The following is a 20734-nucleotide window of genomic DNA, read 5'->3' as shown; positions in this document are numbered from 1 at the left end:
TCGGTCGCGAGAGGCGGCGACATCGGCCACGCTCGCTAGTTAATGTGCAGATCGGCGACGGTGCACGTCGGTGTGCCAGTGGGGGGAGTGCACATTCGGCTGGTGTGCAGAATCTCGGTCGCTCTCCCAAGTTTGCAGAGTCCCCCTGCACGATGGCCCCTACGTTACCGGTCGGAATGGTGGCTAAACCTTGGTAGACTGATTTAGGCGGCCGCCCCCCCTCCCTCTCCCCTCTTTTTGCGAATAAACCCCCTCGGCGTTTCGACCCGCGGCCATCTCTGCCTCTTACCGGCCGCCGAGTCCACTTCTCCGCAGCTTTGTGGCCGTTGACCAGCGTGAAGCGGTATTTGTCGTGCGCCGGAGAGACTGCGTAGTTCTCCGTGTGGGGCTTTTAATCCAGGCCGTGGATGAGAGCGAGGCCTTGTTAACCCCCTCGGCGCCGCGCCCCTGTTGTAATGTAAACAAACAGAGGCAGAGGGGGCATCGGGGGTAATTAGACCAATGGGAGGAGGACCCGGCCGCTAATCACGCGCGCCTCTTCGATCGTTCGTCTCTTCGTGGTTACGTTCTTTTTTCACGGAGTGGTTAAATTGTAACCACCGTACTGCAATCCTCGCTGGTACATTTTGTCCACAGATGGCGTGTTTCTGTGCTCGTTATCAGATTGCGGCATCCTGCGATTCGGAGACGTGAACTGTTACTAACCCGATAGATATTTGTATGGCCAAAGTGGATTCATACCCACACCGCATCGTAAAGATACTGCAGCTTGATTGATTGATATGATTGACTGATTGATTGATTAGGCTGCGAATACTGTGAATAATGAGCGCAGCCTGACGGGAAGAAACGGACACAAGCACCGCCGAGTTCTTGTCTTTTCATCTATGGAGTTGGAAGCTCTACCAGATCGAGGTTTCGGATCAAGAATGTTTTGTCAGTTATTATAAAAAGGCTCTTTTTTTTCTTCTCAAGGGTGGGGGGTACAAGTATCGTTCTGGGAAATCAAGACAAGGATTTTTATTCAACCATGTTTTCATCAGAGAATCCTCAATATCTCCGCCAAGGATTGAGCATGTTTGGTCAGTTTCTGTCTGTTATACGGGGGTTTTGGTCTGAATAAATTAAGATGTAATGCTGATTTCATCCTAGAATTAATGTGACAATACAGGATTCTTACCAAACGTGTGTGTGGTGGTGGGAGGGGGGGGCAAGTGTTTTCACCAGGGAAGACCATCCTGATTTTGTATAAGACTGCATTAATTGAAATGTATTTTCGTGTGTTGGGAAAGCCTCATGAGCGTAATGTAGTTTACACAGCCCTGCACGAATTTGCACAGACTATCAAGTTCTGACGACATGAAAGTTTCCGTCCTCATGATAACCTGTAACAGGGAGCAAGTGAAGCCTTTTGTGCAACTACTTTTAATTGAGTAATTAATCAGTCAACTGGCAACAGGTGTGCTGCTTTGCCCCATGGAGTTGATACTGCAGTGTAGACCAGTAAACCTCAACCAAGGCCTTTTGTTCTGTATTTCATGGCTCCTGTGATACATATGAATAGACGAGCATTTGTTGTGGCACTGTGTCTTAAGTGGTAAATGTCAGCATTTTGGAGCAGACATTTTCGAAAAGAGAACGTGATTATAAGTCTACACGTGGCAATTAATATGCAAAAACACCTGATTCTTCTGAGTCTAACTTCTGCATAGAGCATCCAATGTATGATCACTGTCTTCCTCTGCAGTGTGGACCAATGTGGAGCCTCGGTCAGTACCAGTTTTCCCCTGGCATTCTCTGGTCCCTTTTCTGGCACCAACCCAATCAGATATTTCCGCTCAGCCAGGGGAGGGCCAGCAACCCATCAACCACTCCCAAGCGGCCAGCCTGAAGACAGGTATTGAATCTGGGTGACTGATTGGCTGTAGAAAAAGCATCATCTCTAGTTAATTATTTATCTTCTCTTTCATCTCCGTGTTATCTCTCTTCCACTATTTTGATTTAATCATAAACTCCGCTGCTCTCTGAACACATCACTCTTAATTTTGTTATTGATCACTCACTGCCACAAGAGCCCACAGAAGCACCTCCTGCGACAGAGAGGGGTCCCCAAGTACGACCTTCCCCCTCCACAGACGAGCCGCCCCCAGAAAGGGAGAAGGGAGATGCAGAAAAAGAGAGGCCAGACAGCGAGACGGAGAGTGATGTGGATGACCCGTGAGTGCATTTCTCTCGTCAGGGGTGATTTTGTTTGTAAATGTGTCTGCGTTTGCATGTGCACATAGGCATTACATGCAGCATATGTACCGCTAATCGTGTTGTTGTTGGTATGGGTATATGAAAGGTGTAAGGGGTGAGTTCAAGTTTGACATCATATTAGTTTTGTGCGAGGCGTCGTGTTCCCACATGTACATGAGTATGATATAGTTTTTTTTCCTGGTCCTCATGCTAATTTGGGCCAACCAGCTCACTGCCAGAACAAAGCAGATGGGAACAAAAGCATTCCATCTCTGGGTTTGTTCTCTATATGAAAGGCAGTGACCAGGCTGTCAGCCATTGAAATAGATGAGCTATCTGCTGAAGCTGCTGGTGTTTGACATTGGAGATGCGCTACTTGTGTTTTCTCTCTGATAAACTAAGCGTTACAGATTATTAGCATTTTGGGGATGTTAAGAATCTCCAATACAACCTAGAGAATTTCAAGTTTTGTAAGGTTTTGGATGCTTTGTGCATTTTTCTAAAAATCAAAACCTTGTTTGCTTAGTGGAAATTTTATGTTGGACTTTTTTTCCCCCGCTTTTGTTTGTCTCCACTTAGGTTTCTCCCAGGAGTCTTACCTGACCAGCCCCTCTCTACATCGCCAGTAAAGAGGCGCACTCAGTCCCTCAGTGCGCTCCCTAAAGACGGGGAAAAGAACAGCCCTGGGAAGGTAATCTGACAGCATCTCAACCTTTTCGCTCTCCCCTTTGCTGAAACAAGGGATCTAATATCTCTACCCCACCCCCCCCCATTCAGAGGGAGAAAGACCATATCCGGCGGCCAATGAATGCATTCATGATCTTCAGTAAGCGGCATCGAGCGTTGGTGCACCAGCGGCATCCAAACCAGGACAACCGGACAGTAAGCAAGATCCTGGGGGAGTGGTGGTACGCCCTGGGCCCTAAGGAGAAACAGAAGTACCATGATCTTGCATTCCAGGTACACGGATGTACTGGCACAAACAAAAAAAATTATCATGTTTGTTTGTATAGCACATTTACGAACTACCAAACTACTACTACAAACACAAATGTCCCTGACTGACTGACTGATCATGCCAGAGTGACTGACTGAGTTATCAGTTTGACACAGTTGGGCTGCTGGGTCATGCGACCAACAGCGTCACCAAAGTTACGCGATTGGTCGGCCAAGCGCTGAGAGGCATGAGGGAAAGTGCACAGTTAAAGCACCCCAAATAACAATTACTCTGACAAAACAGTCATTGGCGTCTTCACAAAAGGATTGCGTGGCTTTTGCAGCTGCTAAACCTGCACAAATAAGACAAAAAAAACTTTAATTCTCAAAGCACCCACAAAGGGTGAAATGCACTGTACTGAAATGAACTGCGTTGTCAAACACAGCATCTCGGTGCTCCGGTGCTATTTGCACATTTTTAAATGAGGTAATATGCATACATTTGGCGCAAAATTTGCCCCTTTCTATGCAAATGAGCCTCACTTTAAAAATGTCCAATTCACAAACACCAGCGCTAATAGCCACATGCAGTTAGGGTGAAAATAAGAGGTTTCAGACCCAGATTTTCCAGTGATCATGGCAGCAGTGATTGTAGCCAGGTGAAGGACTCGTCCTGCCAGGTGTGCTCAGGCGAATATCACTTTTTGACTTAACCGAGACCGAAATCCTTCGCAGATACAGGTTGCCAGGTCTAACAATTCTTGCTGTACTTCATGACATCAAGGATGATATTGAGCCTGCCTACTGTGTTCCTGGCACAAAGCCGGCATTTATACTTTGCCACATGGATAATTGCAGCCAGATGCATAACAAGGGCAAATTGCACTCAGCTGCAAAACTTGATGGGCGTGGTCGAGCTGTAATATCATTTGCGCAATATTTTCTGTGAATCGGACCCCGAGACAGGGCAGATAGCGGCTGCAAGTGATGCGCAATTCATAGTGGTATCAGCAGCTGCAATCCATTCTGTATGCATTCGCCTGTCGATACGGAGTGAGTCTTAGAAAAACGAGAGACATCCACCGATAAGAACAGATGGAGGAGGAGGGGGAGTTTACCGATAAGTTTTCTTCCAAATCAAACGGCCCAAGGTGTGAGTGGAAATTGTTCTTGCAATAACTTTTTTTTTTTTTTACTCGGAATGTAGCTTAAAGACCCCTTCCAGTCATGTTTTAAGATATATAAAACGCTCTGTTTGATATAATAGTGTCTGATGTTTTTTCTGCAGAATAAGTTCAATTATCTTGTTAAAATCCCATCTACTCCTTCTCCCTCATTAAAAAAAAAAATCCGTAATCTATGAGTATGCAAATTATCCAAACCCTCAATTCAATTCTACCCCTGCTCCTCCGCCACCGCTCATCTGCAGCTCCCGACCCCTCCGCTGCTCGGCAAGTGGTAATATAGGAGTAATTCAGCCCTACGTGTACGAACTGGAAACCGATTTCGAAGAGGAGCAAATTGGACAGGGTCGCGTGTCCGCTTTGTTGTTCTTCAGAATGGTAATGTGTTTTATGGGTTGCTCTCTACGTTAGGAACGCAATGGTAGTAGATAACGTGACCCGTCAGCTTGATGACATTATCAGTCAGCCAATAATGTGTGGCTAATGTTAGATAAACCTTGGTCCCGCTAGCCGGCTCTCACAAGTTATCTACCTTGTAAAGATAAACGCTCAGACGCACCATTAGGAAGAAACGCTTTGAACACTATAGAAAGTCTCTGTCACGCCCTCCATGGCCACCTAGCCTGCAGCCGGTCTCTCGCTTTCTCTCTCCTGACCTACATTCACCTCGCAGCTCAGCCACACACCTGCTTTCCATCAGGCTCATCAGCCCCAGCAGTATATGGAACCCGGCTCTTCAAGCACTCGTTGCCAGATCCGTTGTTTGAGCTACTACGTTAGTCTCATGCGCTCGGCTGCTATGCAAAACTCTTGAGTATTTGCCCCAGTGTTGTTGCTTGTTAGTCCAGTTGCCTTTTCGTTGTGTTTAGTATTGCCGCTCTGTGGTTCATCGGCCTGCTTGGCTACCTCGCCCGCTGGTCCCTGAGCTCGGTACAGTCCAGCTATGCTTACTCCCTCATCTGGCCCAGCCCCGGCTCTGCTATCCGCCTCCGCGTCTATGCCATCCCCTTGCCGCCGCCTGCCGTCCTCAATAAACTTCTTTTTCCTACTCGCCTTTTGTCCCTAGTCTCACACGACATAGTCTCTGGAGAAAGAGAAAAATAAGCCCCCCCCCCTTTCTCCCCAATTGTACCCAGCCAGTTACCCCACTCTTCTGAGCTGTCCCAGTCACTGCTCCACCCCCTCTGCTGATTCAGGGAGGGCTGCAGACTACCACGTCTCCTCTGATACATGTGGAGTCACCAGCCGCTTCTTTTCACCTGACTGAGGAGTTTCGCCAGGGGGACGTTTTATTATGAATCCCACGGCACTTCTAGGCAAGACACGCCCAGCGTAGCATTCAGGCACTAGGATTCTAGGAAGGCCCGCTCCTACTCTGCTTCTGATTAGCTAACCCTAACCCCGCCCTAACCCTAACCTTAACCAACCCAACCAATGGAGGCAACGAGTACTGGCCAATCCTAGCGCTTGAATGCTACATGGGGTGTCTTGCCTAGAAGTGCCGTGGGATTCATAATAATGTGGGGGACGAAGTGCGTGGGAGGAGCACGCTATTTGCCCCAGTTCCCCCATCCACCCCAAACAGGCGCCCTGACCGACCAGAGGAGCCACTAGTGCAGCGACCAGGACACTCACCCACATCCAGCTTCCCACCTGCAGACACGGCCAATTGTTTCTGTAAGGACGCCTGACCAAGTCGGAGGTAACATGGTGATTCGATCTGGCGATCCCCATGTTGGTAGGCAACGGAATAGACCGCTATGCTACCTGGACGCCCCAGAGAAAAATAAGCTTACCGGTTGACCAGCATGTTGGCTTGTACTCTGCGTCCCTGGGCTAAATAGATGGCACAGCGTTGAGCTTCAGTACAAGTTGTGTGGCAGAATCCATCCGTTTTTGCGATAAAGTTTAAAAACGGTGCTCTTGAAAACGACTCCTGCAAACCCGGGTTTTCTCTGGAAATTTGGTGGCGACATTACAATTTTTCCAAATAAACCGCACCCATTTCTCTCTGATTTTCAGATGCTTTGGTAATACGTGATGGCTGACAGTTTCTCCTTTTGTCAAGTTGCAGCCAAAAAAAAAAAAAACACGTCTCTGCTGTCGTTTTGAAAGTGGCGAACCTTACAGCTGGCAAAATTATGACATAATAGTAGCTACACCTGGCTTCTCCGCCGGCATTTATCGCTGACAATGGTGCACATAATATTTAAAGCGCCATCCAGTCCATTACTGGAACTGATTCCTTAGGTTTGTGACATATCAAATCCTGCCTGACTGAGTCAGTTGTTTTGAGTCTGTCCTTGGTACACTGCCATATGACTGCTTATTTTGCTGCTGATATGTCTTGTAACATTACTCTAACATCACATGGACATGTTAACGAGGTTAAAACTTGATTTTCATGTCCGGGTGGCGTGGCGGTCTATTCCGTTGTCTACCAACATGGGGATCTTTGGTTCGAATCCCCGTGTTACCTCCGGCTTGGTCGGGCGTCTCTACAGACACAATTGACCGTGTCTGCAGGTGGGAAGCCGGATGTGGGTATGTGTCCTGGTCGCCGCACTAGTGCCTCCTCTGGTCGGTCGGGGGCCCCTGTTCGGGGGAGGGGGACTGGGGGGAATGGCGTGATCCTCCCACGCGCTATGTCCCTCCGGCGAAAAACCTCACTGTCAGGTAAAAAGAAGCGGCTGGCGACTCCGCGTGTATCGGAGGAGGCATATGGTAATCTGCAGCCCCCCTGGATCGGCAGAGGGGGTGGAGCAGTGACCGGGATGGCTCGAAAGAGTGGGGTAATTGGCCAGGTACAACTGGGGAGAAAGGGGGGGGGGGGAATTCCTCAGAGGGGGTCTTTAACCATGTCATGTGATATGCTACTTAAGCACACTTTAACACTAAATATGACTGGGACCACTACAGAAAATTGCTGATGAACTTTTAATATCCAGGAATTCACATTAAAGACGCCACCACTGACTATCCCTGTAACAAACTGGCCACAATTTCGAACACTGACACGGTCCAGCCATGTACTAGGTTTTGACCTGGTCTTGTTAAGAAAACGGCAGTTGACAAAAAGGCTTTTAACGCGGAATAAACTGGCAGTAAACAAAGAATAGCAACATAAAATTGTCAAAACATTCACACACAGACGTATGAAGAGGGCTTAAATGTTGGTTAAAAAAAAATTGTTTTGAGTCTGGATTCAAACTTGTCAACACGAGTCAGATCTGATAGAAAGTTTGCCAGCCTAGAACTCATAACTACGCAACAGTGATTTAGGATGTTAGGTATTTATTTGGGTCTCGCTTTATAGATTGGATTCTGTATCTCTCTTCATCAACTTCTTAGTCTACCCTTTCATAAATTCCTCTTCCTTTTCTTTGTCCCCTGTCCTTTTTCAAGGTGAAGGAGGCCCACTTCAAAGCCCACCCAGACTGGAAGTGGTGCAACAAAGACCGGAAGAAGTCCAGTTCTGAGGGCCGTGGGGTCCCGGTGGGCAAAGATATCAGAGAGAGGAGCATGTCAGAGACCACGGGTCAGTGTCACTCCTACCCAACAGCCCCTGTATACACACACTAACACCCAAACCAATAAGTCCCGTTGCAGGATTCTAACGTTGTTCAGGATTCTAACATTGTTCAGTCCTCTTAACGTTAAACTGTGTGCCCTCTGGCCTCTGACAGAGCCCCATTCTGTGGAGCTGAAGGGTGTCGGGTCAAGTATGGTCGGGGTGTCTGAGAGAAGTGCAGCTGAGGCCCACGCGGGTCAGTTGACCCGTCCACGAGCCTTTTCTCAAAGTGCCATGCACAGCCTGGAGCGCAGCGAGAGGGGGAACACGCAGGCCCTGGCAGAGTTGGCTCAGGTAGGGCAGGGCAGCAGAGGGGCATACATTGTTTGACAAATTGTGACTTATGCCAAGCACAGGTCAAAGGTTTTCAGCCAGCATTTTTGAGTCCCAGACAAATTTTCAAGATCATCTTGTAGAGGGGCGCACGGGTGGCGTGGCGGTCTACTCCGTTGCCTTCCAACACAGGGATCGTCAGTTCGAATCCCCGTGTTACCTCCGGCTTGGTCGGGCCCTACAGACACAATTGGCCGTGTCTGCAGGTGGGAAGCCGGATGTGGGTGTGTGTCCTGGTCGCTGCAGTAGCGCCTCCTCTGGTCGGTCGGGGCGCCTGTTCAGGGGGGAGGGAGAACTGGGGGGAATAGTATGATCCTCCCACGCGCTACGACCCCCCCTAGTGAAACTCCTCTCTGTCAGGTGAAAAGAAGCGGCTGGCGACTCCACATGTATTGGAGGAGGCACGTGGTAGTCTGCAGCCCTCTCCGGATCGGCAGAGGGGGTGGAGCAGACACCAGGATGGATCTAAGAGTGGGGTAATTGGCTGGATACAATTGGGGAGAAAAAGGGAGGGAAAAAATAAAAAGATCCTCTTGTAGTGTGTGGCAATGACATCATATGCCTGCATGAAAAAGATGTGATCTGCGTGACTTTCTGTGTGCACGACTAGGACGGAAAAGAAGTCATTAAATGTGTAATGTTCTCCGTTGCTACGATTGTGAAAATCCTTTGGTATGTGCTCTCCATTAGTTATCACCAGCAATTGTCAATCGGCATTTGCTTTAGCAAATAGGCTACATTGCTCTCCAGTTAAGTTGCTGCATCAGAGTTTTGTTATCCGTGGTGACTGCCTGTTACGAACATTACAAAGCTTTAAAAAGGTGCGACATTCAGCATAAGAATACACTGATCAGCCAGAACATTAAAACCACTGACAGGTAAGTGAATAACATTATTACTTGACAATGGCACCTGTCAAGGGGTAGGCTATATTAGGCAGCAAGTGAACAGTCAGTTCTTGAAGTTGGTGTGTTGGAAGCAGGAAAAATGGACCAGCATAAGGATCTGAGCGACTTTGACAAGAGCCAAATTGTGATGGCTAGACGACTGGGTCAGAGCATCTCCAAAATTGCAGGTCTTGTTGGATGTTCCCGGTATGCAGTGTTCAGTACCTACCAAAGTTGTCCAAGGAAGGACAACCGGTGACAGAGTCATGGGCACCCAAGGCTCATGGATGCATATGGAGAGCAAAGGCTAGCCCATCTGGTCTGATCCTACAGAAGAGCTACTGTAAGTCAACTGCTGAAAAAGTTAACGCTGACTATGATAGACAGGTGTCAGAACACACATTGCATTGCAGCTTGCTGCATAGCCGCAGACCGGTCAGAGTGACGTAATGACTCTGTCCACTGCCGAACGTGCCTACTATGGACACTTGAGCGTCAGAACTAGACCACGGACCAGTGGAAGATGGTAGCCATGTCTGGTGAATCACGTTTTCTTTTACATCATGTGTTTGTGCTTGTGCATCATTTACCTGGGGAAGAGATGGCACCAGGATGCACTATGGGAAGAAGGCAAGCTGGTCGAGGCAGTGTGATGCTCTGGGCAATGTTCTGCTGGGAAACCCTGGATCCTAGCATTCATGTGGATGTTACTTTGACACATACCACCTACCTGAACATTATTGCAGACCAGGTACACCCCTTCATGGCAATGGTATTCCCTGATGGCAGTGGCCTCTTTTCAGCAGGATAATGCACCCTGCCACACTGCACCCATTGTTCAGGAGTGGTTTGAGGAACATGGCAGAGTTTGAGTTCAAGATGTTGCCTTGGCCTCTTAATTCTCCAGATCTCAATCCGATTGAGCATCTGTGGGATGTGCTGGAAAAACAAATCCGATCCATGGAGGCCCCACCTCTCAACTTGCAGGACTTAAAGAATCTGCTGTTAACGTCTTGGTGCCAGATACCAGAGGACACCTTCAGAAGTCTTGTAGAGTCCATTCCTCGACGGGTCAGAGCTGTTTTGGTGGCACTAGGGGGACCTACACAATATTAGTCAGGTTGTTTTAATGTTTTGGCTGATTGGTGTATCTGTATTTAAAAAAAAAAAAAGAAGAATTTTAAAGGAAAATGTGATGGCCTGGTGGCCTGTCCAGGGTGTCTCCCCGCCTGCTGCCCAATGACTGCTGGGATAGACTCCAGCATCCCCACGACCCTAACAGCGGGATAGGCGGTTTGGATAATGGATGGATGGATGAATGTAAGATTGGCAACAACAGCTGTTTTGTCTTTTTTATTATTTATTTATTTATTTATTTTTTTAACCTTTTTATTAGACAGGAAATAGGAGAGAGAGCGAGAGAGAGACAGAGAGAGTTCGGTATGACATGCAACGAAGGTCGCCGGTTGGAATCGAACCGGCAACGGTTGCAACCATGTGGCCATGGGGTATGCGCTGTAACCGTTCGGCTACGGAGGCACCGCAGCCATATTGTCTTTGTTCATTAAAATACCTGTTTTCTTTGTGATGCCAGATGTGTGGCGATGGAGGGAGTCAGTTCACAGGGCGTGCCCCACCCCTGTCGCAGTCCCTGCGGGGGGTCAGCGAAGACATGACCAGTGATGAGGAGCGTATGGTCATCTGTGAGGAGGAGGGAGATGATGATGTCATTGGTAAGAAATCAGTAGAGGTCAGCACTTCAGTAATACTGGTGTGCGCCGTACCACATGTTAGTCTTTCCTCAGCACCACATTGTCACAAAGTCTTGAGAGTCTGCACTGACATCCTTCCCTTAGTGCTGTTGTCATATAAACATGATTTTGGAGCTCAGATCCTAAAAATCAGATCATATTAATCCATACTGGCCCTGAAAATGGTTGTATTTATTGAAATTTGACATTTGCATCACTTTCAATAAGCTCCCTCTCCTTCTCATTATGTTGCTCATATTAGCCTGGCCACTTCCACATCACACCTTTAAAAGGGAAAAGAAAATGGTTATTTTCAGTATTATATACGTATATATACATGTTGTAGGGATAACACTTCATTAGCAGCCATAATGCTGTACAGTCCTATGTGTATCTGACACACAAAGGCTTCTGAAATTGTGTGGAGAATCCTTGAAACAGAGAATCAATGGAAGAAAATCCATGAATCTCCTTTTTTATATGGCAGCTGATGGAATTCACAACAACAGCGTTATGTAACGCCATTATTCCCATTTTCTTATAGTCAGCTTGTTTCAGTGTCGCCCACCAAAGGTAGTGGCAAAGTGGTAAGTACTTATTGGAGTCTTCACATCCATGGATTTCATTAGCGTTTGAGACACACGCGCAAACCCGTGTAGTGTCATGGCTGCTAATTGACTGTCATCCCTACAACATATTTAAAGAGATTATGTTGAAAATCATAATTGTTTCCCTTAACAATCTGACAGGAATGCTAATAAATCTATTTTTCTATACATACAGAGCTGTCACATAGTATATTTTAATGACCAGTTTAACTGTAGCCAATTGCTTTCTATCCACAGAAGACCCTTATCCCAGCAGTTCTATAGACCTAAAGTGTAAAGAGAGAGTTACTGACAGTGATAGTGAGAACGGCTCTGGAGACGAGGGCGATCGCAAGGTAACCAGCTTCCCACCATAGCCATTGATTGGTCTCAATTGATTAGATAAGTGTCGCCATTTTAAACCAGTTAACTTCTGCCATACTCTTTATGATATTTGAAATATTTCTTCCTCTCTCTGTCTCTCCTTCAGAGAGGCTTTGCTCCCGTCATCTGTTCCTCTGCATCATCCTCATCTCACCCCGCCCCGCATGGCAGGAGTGTCTCTCTCTCTTCCTACCCCACCACCAAGCGCTATGATGATGATAGATCAGGAGGTGGTGGGTTTTCAGACCGTAGGAGGAAGGGAGGAGGAGGAGGTGAGGCTAAGGATGGATTTGGTGGAGAGGGAGGTGGAGCAGTGGCTCCTTCTCTCTCTCTCTCTTCTTCAGGCCAGTCAGACATTTCCAGCTCTCCAGCAGGAGGGCCCACTCTCTCGGCCATGGGTCCTATGGGGATTAGCCCACTAATTGGCATGGGTGCTGTGAGGGTGGCTTCCACAGTGGTGACCAACGTTGTGCGCCCCGTGATCAGCACACCGGTTTCCATCGCCAGCAAACCCCGAGACGGCGGCACCTCGTCCAGTCCGCACCCTCCAGACCGGAAGTCCCTGACCCCACAGCAGCAGCCAACACAGTTTCTGATAGGCTCTGGAACAGGAAGCGGGGCAGCGGTCACTGGGGGTGGGTACTACTCCTCATCATCACCTAATCCAGTTTGTGCAGGAACAGGTCCGGGGGGAGTAGTCACTAATTTGGTGTTAGGCGGGGCGTTTCCTGCCCAGCCTACTGTTCAGCTCATCAGCCCTTCCCCCCAGCAGCAGTCCCCTCAGCAGCAAGCCCCCATTGCCCCCCCTGTCTCAGCCTCGCACAACCAAAACAATGGACCCCTAACCCTGCCACTACTTCAGCCTCAGTTCCTTTCTGCCCCCTCCCTGCCGCCCCCTGGGGGTAAGGCCATCACACAGGTCCAATACATCCTACCCACCCTACCTGCCAGCACAAACCCCAAGAGTCCCCCCCAACAGCTCAGCCAGCCAACGAGTGTCTTCAACCTGCCCACAGCTCCGCCCTCACACGTGTCCTTAGCCAATGGGAAGCAGCCAGGTTCAAGTTCCCTGACAGGATATACCTCAAGTCCTGCAGTGGGAGTAGTCAGTCCAGGGGCAAGAGGTGAGGTTTCTGTTGATAAGCTATCATTAATGCTTAACAAAAGGCTATTGCAAGCCCTTAGGCACATATGTACTCTCCTGCTGACTAATAATCAATTGCTCTTTGTTGCTCTCTTTGCCTCAGTGCAAACGCAGTCCCCAGTGCTCCAGGGAAAAATGCTGGTCCCCATGGCAACAGTGCGGACTGCAGCAGCCCCTGCACAGCAGTTCCCCATTGTGGCTCCACCTCTTCCTGTCCAGAACGGCGCTCAGGGAGGAAGCAAGGTGAGTGAGCACATAACTGAAGGCACTGACAATGAAAGTTTTCCCACCTTGTTTTTCTTGTAGACATTTTAAATCGCTACACTTCTTTCTAACTACTTATTAACCTCTCTTCCTTTTCTCTCCCTTTTCCTTCTCCTTTTTTTCCTCTCTCTTTCTGTCCTTTCAGATCATCCAGATTGCTCCCATGCCTGTAGTCCAGTCACAGCTACCCCAGGGTGGAGCAGTGCACCCCACCAGCCCCTACCCTGTGACGGTGGGAACAGCTGCTGTAGTTGCCCAGGGTTCAGCTCCCTCACAGGCTGTGCTCCTACCACCAGCACCTACCAGGTACAGAACGTGTACTCACATATATGTTGATAAACTTACCTCCTACAGGCATCACCAGCCTTATGGGATCAGATCGACTGCTGACAGTATCACGTACACTGAGCCAAAACATTATGACCACTCGCAGGTGAACTGAGTTAACGTTGAGCATTGCCAAACAAAGGCACATGTCAAGGTCTGGGTATATTAGATGTAAGCAAACAATCAGTTCTCATAGTCAATGTGTTGTATGCAGGAGAAATGGGCAGGAGTAAAGACCTGAGCGACTTTGGCAAGGGCCAAATTGTTATGGTCAGACGACTGGGTCAGAGCAAGGCTTTGGGGTGCTCCCAGTCAACAGTGGTGAGTACCTACCAATAGTGGTCCAAGGAGAGACAAACCAGTGACAGGGTGTTGGGTGTCCGAGGCTCATCGATGTGTGAGGGCAACGAAGGCTATCTTGTCTGGTCGGAACCAACAGAAGGTCTACTGTGGCACAAGTCACAGAAAATTATAATTATGATTACGGGAGGAATATGTCACAATACACAGTGCTGTGTGGAGGAGCGTGAACGTGGACACCTGCTGCCTATGGGGCTGCGTAGCTGCAGACCAGTCAGAGTGCCCACAATGACCCCTGTCCATCATCAAAAGCGCCTACAAGGGGCACGTGAACATCGAAACTGGACCTTGGAGCAGTGGAAGGAGGTCACCTGGTCAGATGAGTCCTGTTTTCTTTTAGATCACATAGATGGCCATGTATTTGTTCGCCATTTACCCGGAGAAACGATGGCACCAGGGTGCACTGTGGGAAGACAACAAGCTGGTGGAGGGAGTGTGATGCTCTGGGCAATGTTCTGCTGGGAAACCCTGGGTCCCTGGCATTCATGTGGATGTTACTTTGACAGGTGCCCCCTTCCTAAACATTGTTGCAGACCAGGTACACCCCCTCATGGCAACGGTATTCCCTGATGGCAGTGGACTCTTTCAGCAGGATAATGCACCCCGCCACACTGCACACATTGGTCTGGAATGATTTGAGGAACATGAAGTGTTCAAGATGTTGCCCTGGCCTCCAAATTCTCCAGATCTCAATCCGGTTGAGCATCTGTGGTAGGGCTGAACGATAAATCGAATTCAAACTGACATCGCAATGTAATAGAATGCAATTTTCAAATTGCAAAGGCTGCGATTTAAAAAAAAAATTTTTTTTTTCTCATCCATCCATTATCCAAAACGCTTATCCTGCTCTCGGGGTCGCGGGGATGCTGGAGTCATTATCCCAGCAGCCGTTGGGCGGCAGGCGGGGAAAAACCCTGGACAGACCGCCAGGCCATCACAGGGCCGGCACACACATTCACACCTAGGGACAGTTTATGTTACATAATCTAACCAGAGGGTTGGAAACACGTGGCCATGTGGGGTTCACATACACACATGCTACCCTACGCTCACATGACATGCGAGTGAGAGCAGTAAATGAAGAAAACAACTTGCCATGCTACGCTTTGATTCTAGTAATGTTACCATCTTGTGAAAATGGCCTCGGCAGAACCGAACACTGAAAAGGTGACTTAAGTGTCAAAGAGGAACAGTATGTCAGTTTTCTGGACCTATTTTGGATTTAGGAAAGAAGATGCTGCACAGAGTCCGGTATTGTGCAGAACATGCCTTGGTACCGTAGCTACAACATGGGGCAACACTACAAACCTGTTCCAGCATATAAGAACGCATCACAAGGCCGTCTATGACAATTGCTTGGCTAAAAACCCAACCACTAATGTGTCAAGTAGGCCAAATACCATCCGGCAGGAATCACTCACCGAAATGCTCGAAAGTATATCTCCATATGAATGAGGTTCAAACATGACTGTTGGAACCACCGGTCTGCATGGGTTAGCAGTTACCTTAGCCCGCCCCGCTTCCGCGTCCTGTTAGACCGCCCTCGGCATTTCCTCCTCCAGCGCAGCTCCAGGCAGGGGCCGTGGTGCCCGGGCCCACCGGGCAAAGCAGACCAAGCTCTCCCAGCTGTTCCAGTGCCAGCTCTCGCAGCCAGACACCCTCGACACACCTCCCCGCACTCCTCACGACGACATCAAAAACACCAGTCAACGCCAGGTGAGGCCGCCGCCAGACCGCCCTTGGTGTTATCCAAACTGCCGGGCTGCATGGGCTAGCAGTTAGCTCAGCCTGCCCCGCTCTCTCAGCCGATCCAGCGCCAGCTCTCCTAGCCATCAAACGAAGACAAAACTTAGACGTGGACAAAGACACTGCATGGACCGTACTGGGTGAGGCCGCTGCAAATGTGAATTTGTGCCACCATCTTCCGAAACCGGCACTGGGTGAGGCCGCTGCAAACGCGAATTCGCGCGGCCATCTTCCCACACCGGAAGCAGAAATGTTTACAAGGCTTAAAGTTAAATCAGCCAGTCAGTCAATATTCTACTGTGATTGAAGGTTTTTCTTTTTACAGTTCAGTAAAGATATGTTATTCATATCAATTCATGCATCGGTTCATCTCATTTCATCATAACACGTAGGCCTGGCCTGCAGGAAAGAGCAGTTATATGTTGACTTGTGTTGATCGTACTATCGAATGATTTATTGCTGTGTTTAGTGAATAACACAGAAGATAATGAATTTGAAAAAAATCCCATACTAAATGCAGATGATGACTCTTTTATACAAGTTTTACTGAAACAGTTTTAATGTAATGTATTGTGGCTTGGTTTGGTAACTTGACTCTGGCCAATAAAAAACGGCTTGAGACTCATCAAATGGGCTAGCAAGATTTAAGGGCGACATCAAGCCCAGCTTACTGACCTTTATAATAGGAAGTTGTTCAGAAAGGCTACTTCCCTTCTGGAGTTCCAAGGTCACCCCCTTCAGCCAGAGTTTGAGCTGTTACCCTCAGGTTGTCGGTTGAGGGTGCCCAGTATTAGGACTAAGAGATACAAGGCTTCCTTTGTCCCCACTGCCATCCAATTGTTAAATAGTAGATAGTATTTGTCTGTTGTCTGCAGATCGCTTGTTTCCTTGGTCTGTATATTTGAACTCCTTTGGTTCTCCTTGCCCACTATGTCCTGTTGTCAGTTCTGCCTTGGTGTTTGTATGTTTTGTTTTTGTGTGAGAGTTTTATTATACTGGCTGCAAACTAATTCCCCTGTAAGGGACAATAAAGACACTTTGACTCTGACTTTGACTTTGAAATCGCAATTGCAATATTGGTCTAAAAAAGTCACAATTAAGATTATTTTCCCAAATCGTTCCGCACTACTCTGTGGGGTGTGCTGGACCGACAAGTCGGATCCACAGTGGCTCCACCTCGTAACTTACAGGACTTGAAAGACCCGGAACCTCCATGTATCAGTCGTTACTTTGGACAAATTTGTGCGTACATGCCCATGGGATTTTTTAGCCCTGAAGTTTGTCTCAGAGACCAGTGTAGAACCTGGGTAACCCTGAATCTAGACACCGATGGGCTAACACTGATGTCTTTGCAGGGTTGGGCGATTGCTCGTTGCAAGAGGTAGACAGCAAATGTTAGGAGGAAGGAATTGCAAATAACCATCATGCTTTGCTGTTGACTGTCTGACAATCTTGAGGGCTGAAAAATCCCATGGGTGTGTATGCACAAATTTGCCCATAGTAACGATTGGTACATGAGGCCCCTCCTGCTAACGTTCTGATGCCAGATACCACAGGACGCCTTCAGGGGTCTTGTAAGAGTCCTTGCTTGGTGGGTCGGCACTGTTCTGGCAGCACACGGAGGACCAACAGCATGTTAGGCAGGTGGTCATAATGTTTTGGTCATCAGTGTATGTCCAGTGACACACACACACACACACATAAAAACAGCAGACCTTTGTCCAATGGTATTCTTCACATTTTGTTTTAGCCAGTTGAGCTTTACGAACTCGACTTGATGATGGTTTCCTGTGACTTCCTACATGTTGGCATGCATCACGTTGTATTATGTGGCAAATCTCAACAACCTGCCAGTAATACGCAACCATTTGTCTTTTAGAGGCATGTGTGTGCACGTTTTCTTCCCAACTTGACATTACTGCAACTGATTTCACAAAGTAACACACCTTCAACCTTACAGAGGAACACTAGTCAGTCAAATCATGTGGTGGAGTGTTGGGTTGTGATGGTTGTGGTGGGGGGGGCATGCAGCCCTCCATGGTACATATAGTTGAGCATCACTGGATTAAACATCTACATACACCTCACTCATCTCAGACTGGGGTTACTGCTGATCTTCAGTCATTCCATCATTGTCACTTCAGAATTAGTGTGATTTTGTCTTTTAACACTTTCCCTGCCAGAGTGTTTATTTTTATGTTGCTAGCACCCCCCCCCCCCACACACACCTTTTTCTCCCCCCAATTGTATCTGGCTAATAACCCCATTTTTCCGAGCCATCCTGCTCGCTGCTCCACCCCCTCTGCTTAGCCGGGGAGGGGCTGCAGGCTACCATGTCTCCTCCGATACATGTGGAGTCGCCAGCCGCTTCTTTTCACCTGACAGTGAGGAGTTTCGCCAGGGGGACGTAGCGCGTGGGAGCTATGCCCCCCCCCCCCCGAGCTGGCGCCCTGACCGACCAGAGGAGGCGCTAGTGCAGCGACCAGGACGCATACCCACATCCGGCTTCCCGCCCGCAGACACGGCCAGTTGTGTCTGTAACACGGAGATTCGAACTGGCGATCCCCATGTTGGTTGGCAACGGAATAGACCAGTACACTACCCGGACGCCCCCACATTTGAAGTCTTTTATTTATTAAGGGCTTTGAAATTATGGTAGCCTGATCTCCCATTTCATGTGGTACTTGGTGGCATTCATGTGAGGGTCTGCCCAGGAGGGCGTAGCGTTTTTATCAGGTGGATTTATTTTAGACTGAGCACTGCATATTAACAGTGCTTTTTTCTCCATATTTCTTGCTCGATTGACTTGGGCGCTGCGCAAAAATCTTGTGATGGCAGGAAAACCAGGTTTTTTCTGTCCATGTGTGTTGTGTGCGTGTAACGCCCCCCCCCCCCCACCGTATAACAGTGAAAGTATGGATTGCTGGAATATCTTGTCAGTGGCGGGGAAGTGTTCCCTCGTAAATGATGGAAAAGCTCATCGATGGCGGCGATAGTGTTAATAACCACACTACAGTCTTCTTTTTCCATCTGGCTACACGCGGCGCTTTCTGAAAAATAACTTGATAAATGGCTGTTATCCCGAGAGTTAAAATGAAATACTGCACCACCGAGCGGGTACCGGTGCACTGCGAGCACAGCGGGCGGAGGATGTGAGAAAGTGAAACTCCAGTTACGGTGCGGCAGCTGTAGCAGTGCACCTCTATTCTGGAGCTGGATGGTTTAGTGTTAGTCATGCTGCTGATGGCCTAGCCTGCCTCTGCCTGCCACCCCCACACACCCTCTCAGCTCCTTGTGGGTATACACACACACACACACACACACACACACACACACACACACACACACACACAAAATACAGCTCGATAAAACTAGTCATCCTGTGTGCCTCTGATGCACACTTATCCAGTGACCCTCCCCTCCCCCTCCCCCGTGCACTGCAGCATTTTTGTCTTTCTCTTCAACTTTCCTTCTCAAATGGACTGTGGACCCCCTCACTCCTATTCAGGTTGGTTATCGTTCCCCCACAGCTTTGTGCCTGTACCACTGCACCGAATTCGACATTTCTCATAACCAAAAATGTCATGCTCCCTCTTGTGTCACTCTTTGCCCTCTCTCTCTCTCTCTCTCTCTCTCTCTTATCGCTCTCAACCTTATCCCGCTCTTCCTCCCATCAAGGATCACCTATGTCCAGTCCACTCCAGGGGTCCCATCCACTCTGCCACTGGTCTCCACAACGACAGGGTCCTCCCCCACCCAGCAAGCTTTGCCAGCACCAGGATCTGCGTACGTTCCATCGCCCTTAGCAACGCTGGGCTTTACAGCCATTGCGCCCCCTGGACAGACCCTGGTGCAACCTCTGATAGCAGGTTAGTGTGATGGAGATGCGTCGGACTTCAAAGGCACCATGGCTTTTCTGTAGTACTTCTTCACTGAGCATTTGTATACTGTATGTCTCTATACTGTACGTTTCTATACTGTACGTTTGTATACTGAGCATTTATATACTGTACATTTGTATACTGGGCCATCATGGGATGTATCAGAATGAAATAGACATGTGTGAGACATCTTGGGGTAGGGCTGTGTGATATGGCCAACATCTCATATCCTGATATAGTTTATTTCATATCCAGATAACGATGCATTTCACGATATAGCACATTTTCAGTGAATTCGATGAGTAGTTTGTATTATCTGACCACATGGAGAGGCCTAATTTATATTACATTTTGAATTATTTACTCAAATTCCCCTCAGGGATAAATAAAGTATTCTGATTCTGATTACATACTCGACAAATAAAAGGTCCTCACTCGTCTCCTTTTATTTAGAACTTTTGTGCAGATTTTCAATTAAGCATGTAGCAAAAGATAAAATATTAATGTATAGACCCACTGGGTCTACCCCGGGGTAGACCCAGAACTCGCTGGAGGGACTACATGTCCAATCTGGTCTGGGAATGCCTTGGGATCCCCTAGGAGGAGCTGGAGGGCGTTGCTGGGGAGAGGGGCGTCTGGAGTGCCCTACTTAGCTTGCTGCCACCACGACCCGGCCCCGGAGAAGCGGCTGAAGATGAATGAATGAATTGTATAAAATATAAACCGGTAAATAGAAGTTTTGAGCACTCGACTGGACTTTTGTGGCTCTCCTCCAGAGACTCTCTCCATGCTATTTGACACGATTCTTGCGTAGGTGGTGAAAGAGGTCAGTGGTGTTGGAGTCTGTTGTGGAGACAGGTCTGCGGCATAATTTACAAAGTACGGTTTTCTGGTCCGTGTCAGACTTTTCATACCCAAACGGCGTTCATGCAACAGAAGTAGCTCCTCTTTTAGGTACGAGATCCTCGTTTTGTCTGGGTTGGCTGGAGTCCTTCTCCTACTCAGAATTAGCCTGCTCTGTGTCGCGTTCGCTCTCCTCTATGTCAGTTTGTGTTGCCTTCATGCACATTTCCTGCCTGTGTCCGTGCTGTGGAAAAGAATGCGTCGTCCAAATGACGAGAAATATTTCCCTGAAGAGTGT

General features: G+C 48.3%; 1 protein-coding gene across 2 annotated transcripts in view; it reads left to right on the top strand.

The window, feature by feature from the left end:
- Window positions 1–20734, top strand: part of cicb (capicua transcriptional repressor b) — a 71143-nt gene that overhangs the window by 36751 nt on the left and 13658 nt on the right. For both annotated transcript variants that reach the window (XR_008810725.1, XM_056286226.1), the window contains exons 3-14: window positions 1748–1897; window positions 2073–2217; window positions 2818–2929; window positions 3016–3198; window positions 7764–7896; window positions 8045–8223; window positions 10744–10882; window positions 11746–11843; window positions 11978–12995; window positions 13119–13258; window positions 13425–13585; window positions 19391–19581. Coding sequence is in view for 1 of the 2 variants with exons in the window: in XM_056286226.1 (XP_056142201.1) it covers window positions 1748–1897; window positions 2073–2217; window positions 2818–2929; window positions 3016–3198; window positions 7764–7896; window positions 8045–8223; window positions 10744–10882; window positions 11746–11843; window positions 11978–12995; window positions 13119–13258; window positions 13425–13585; window positions 19391–19581 (2649 nt within the window). In the remaining variant the exon portion in view is untranslated. The remainder of the gene's footprint in view (window positions 1–1747; window positions 1898–2072; window positions 2218–2817; window positions 2930–3015; window positions 3199–7763; window positions 7897–8044; window positions 8224–10743; window positions 10883–11745; window positions 11844–11977; window positions 12996–13118; window positions 13259–13424; window positions 13586–19390; window positions 19582–20734) is intronic.

The sequence above is a fragment of the Lampris incognitus genome, chromosome 9, assembly GCF_029633865.1.
Source record: "Lampris incognitus isolate fLamInc1 chromosome 9, fLamInc1.hap2, whole genome shotgun sequence".
Classification (NCBI taxonomy): Eukaryota; Metazoa; Chordata; class Actinopteri; order Lampriformes; family Lampridae; genus Lampris; species Lampris incognitus.
This window is presented reverse-complemented; position numbering and strand designations above follow the sequence as displayed.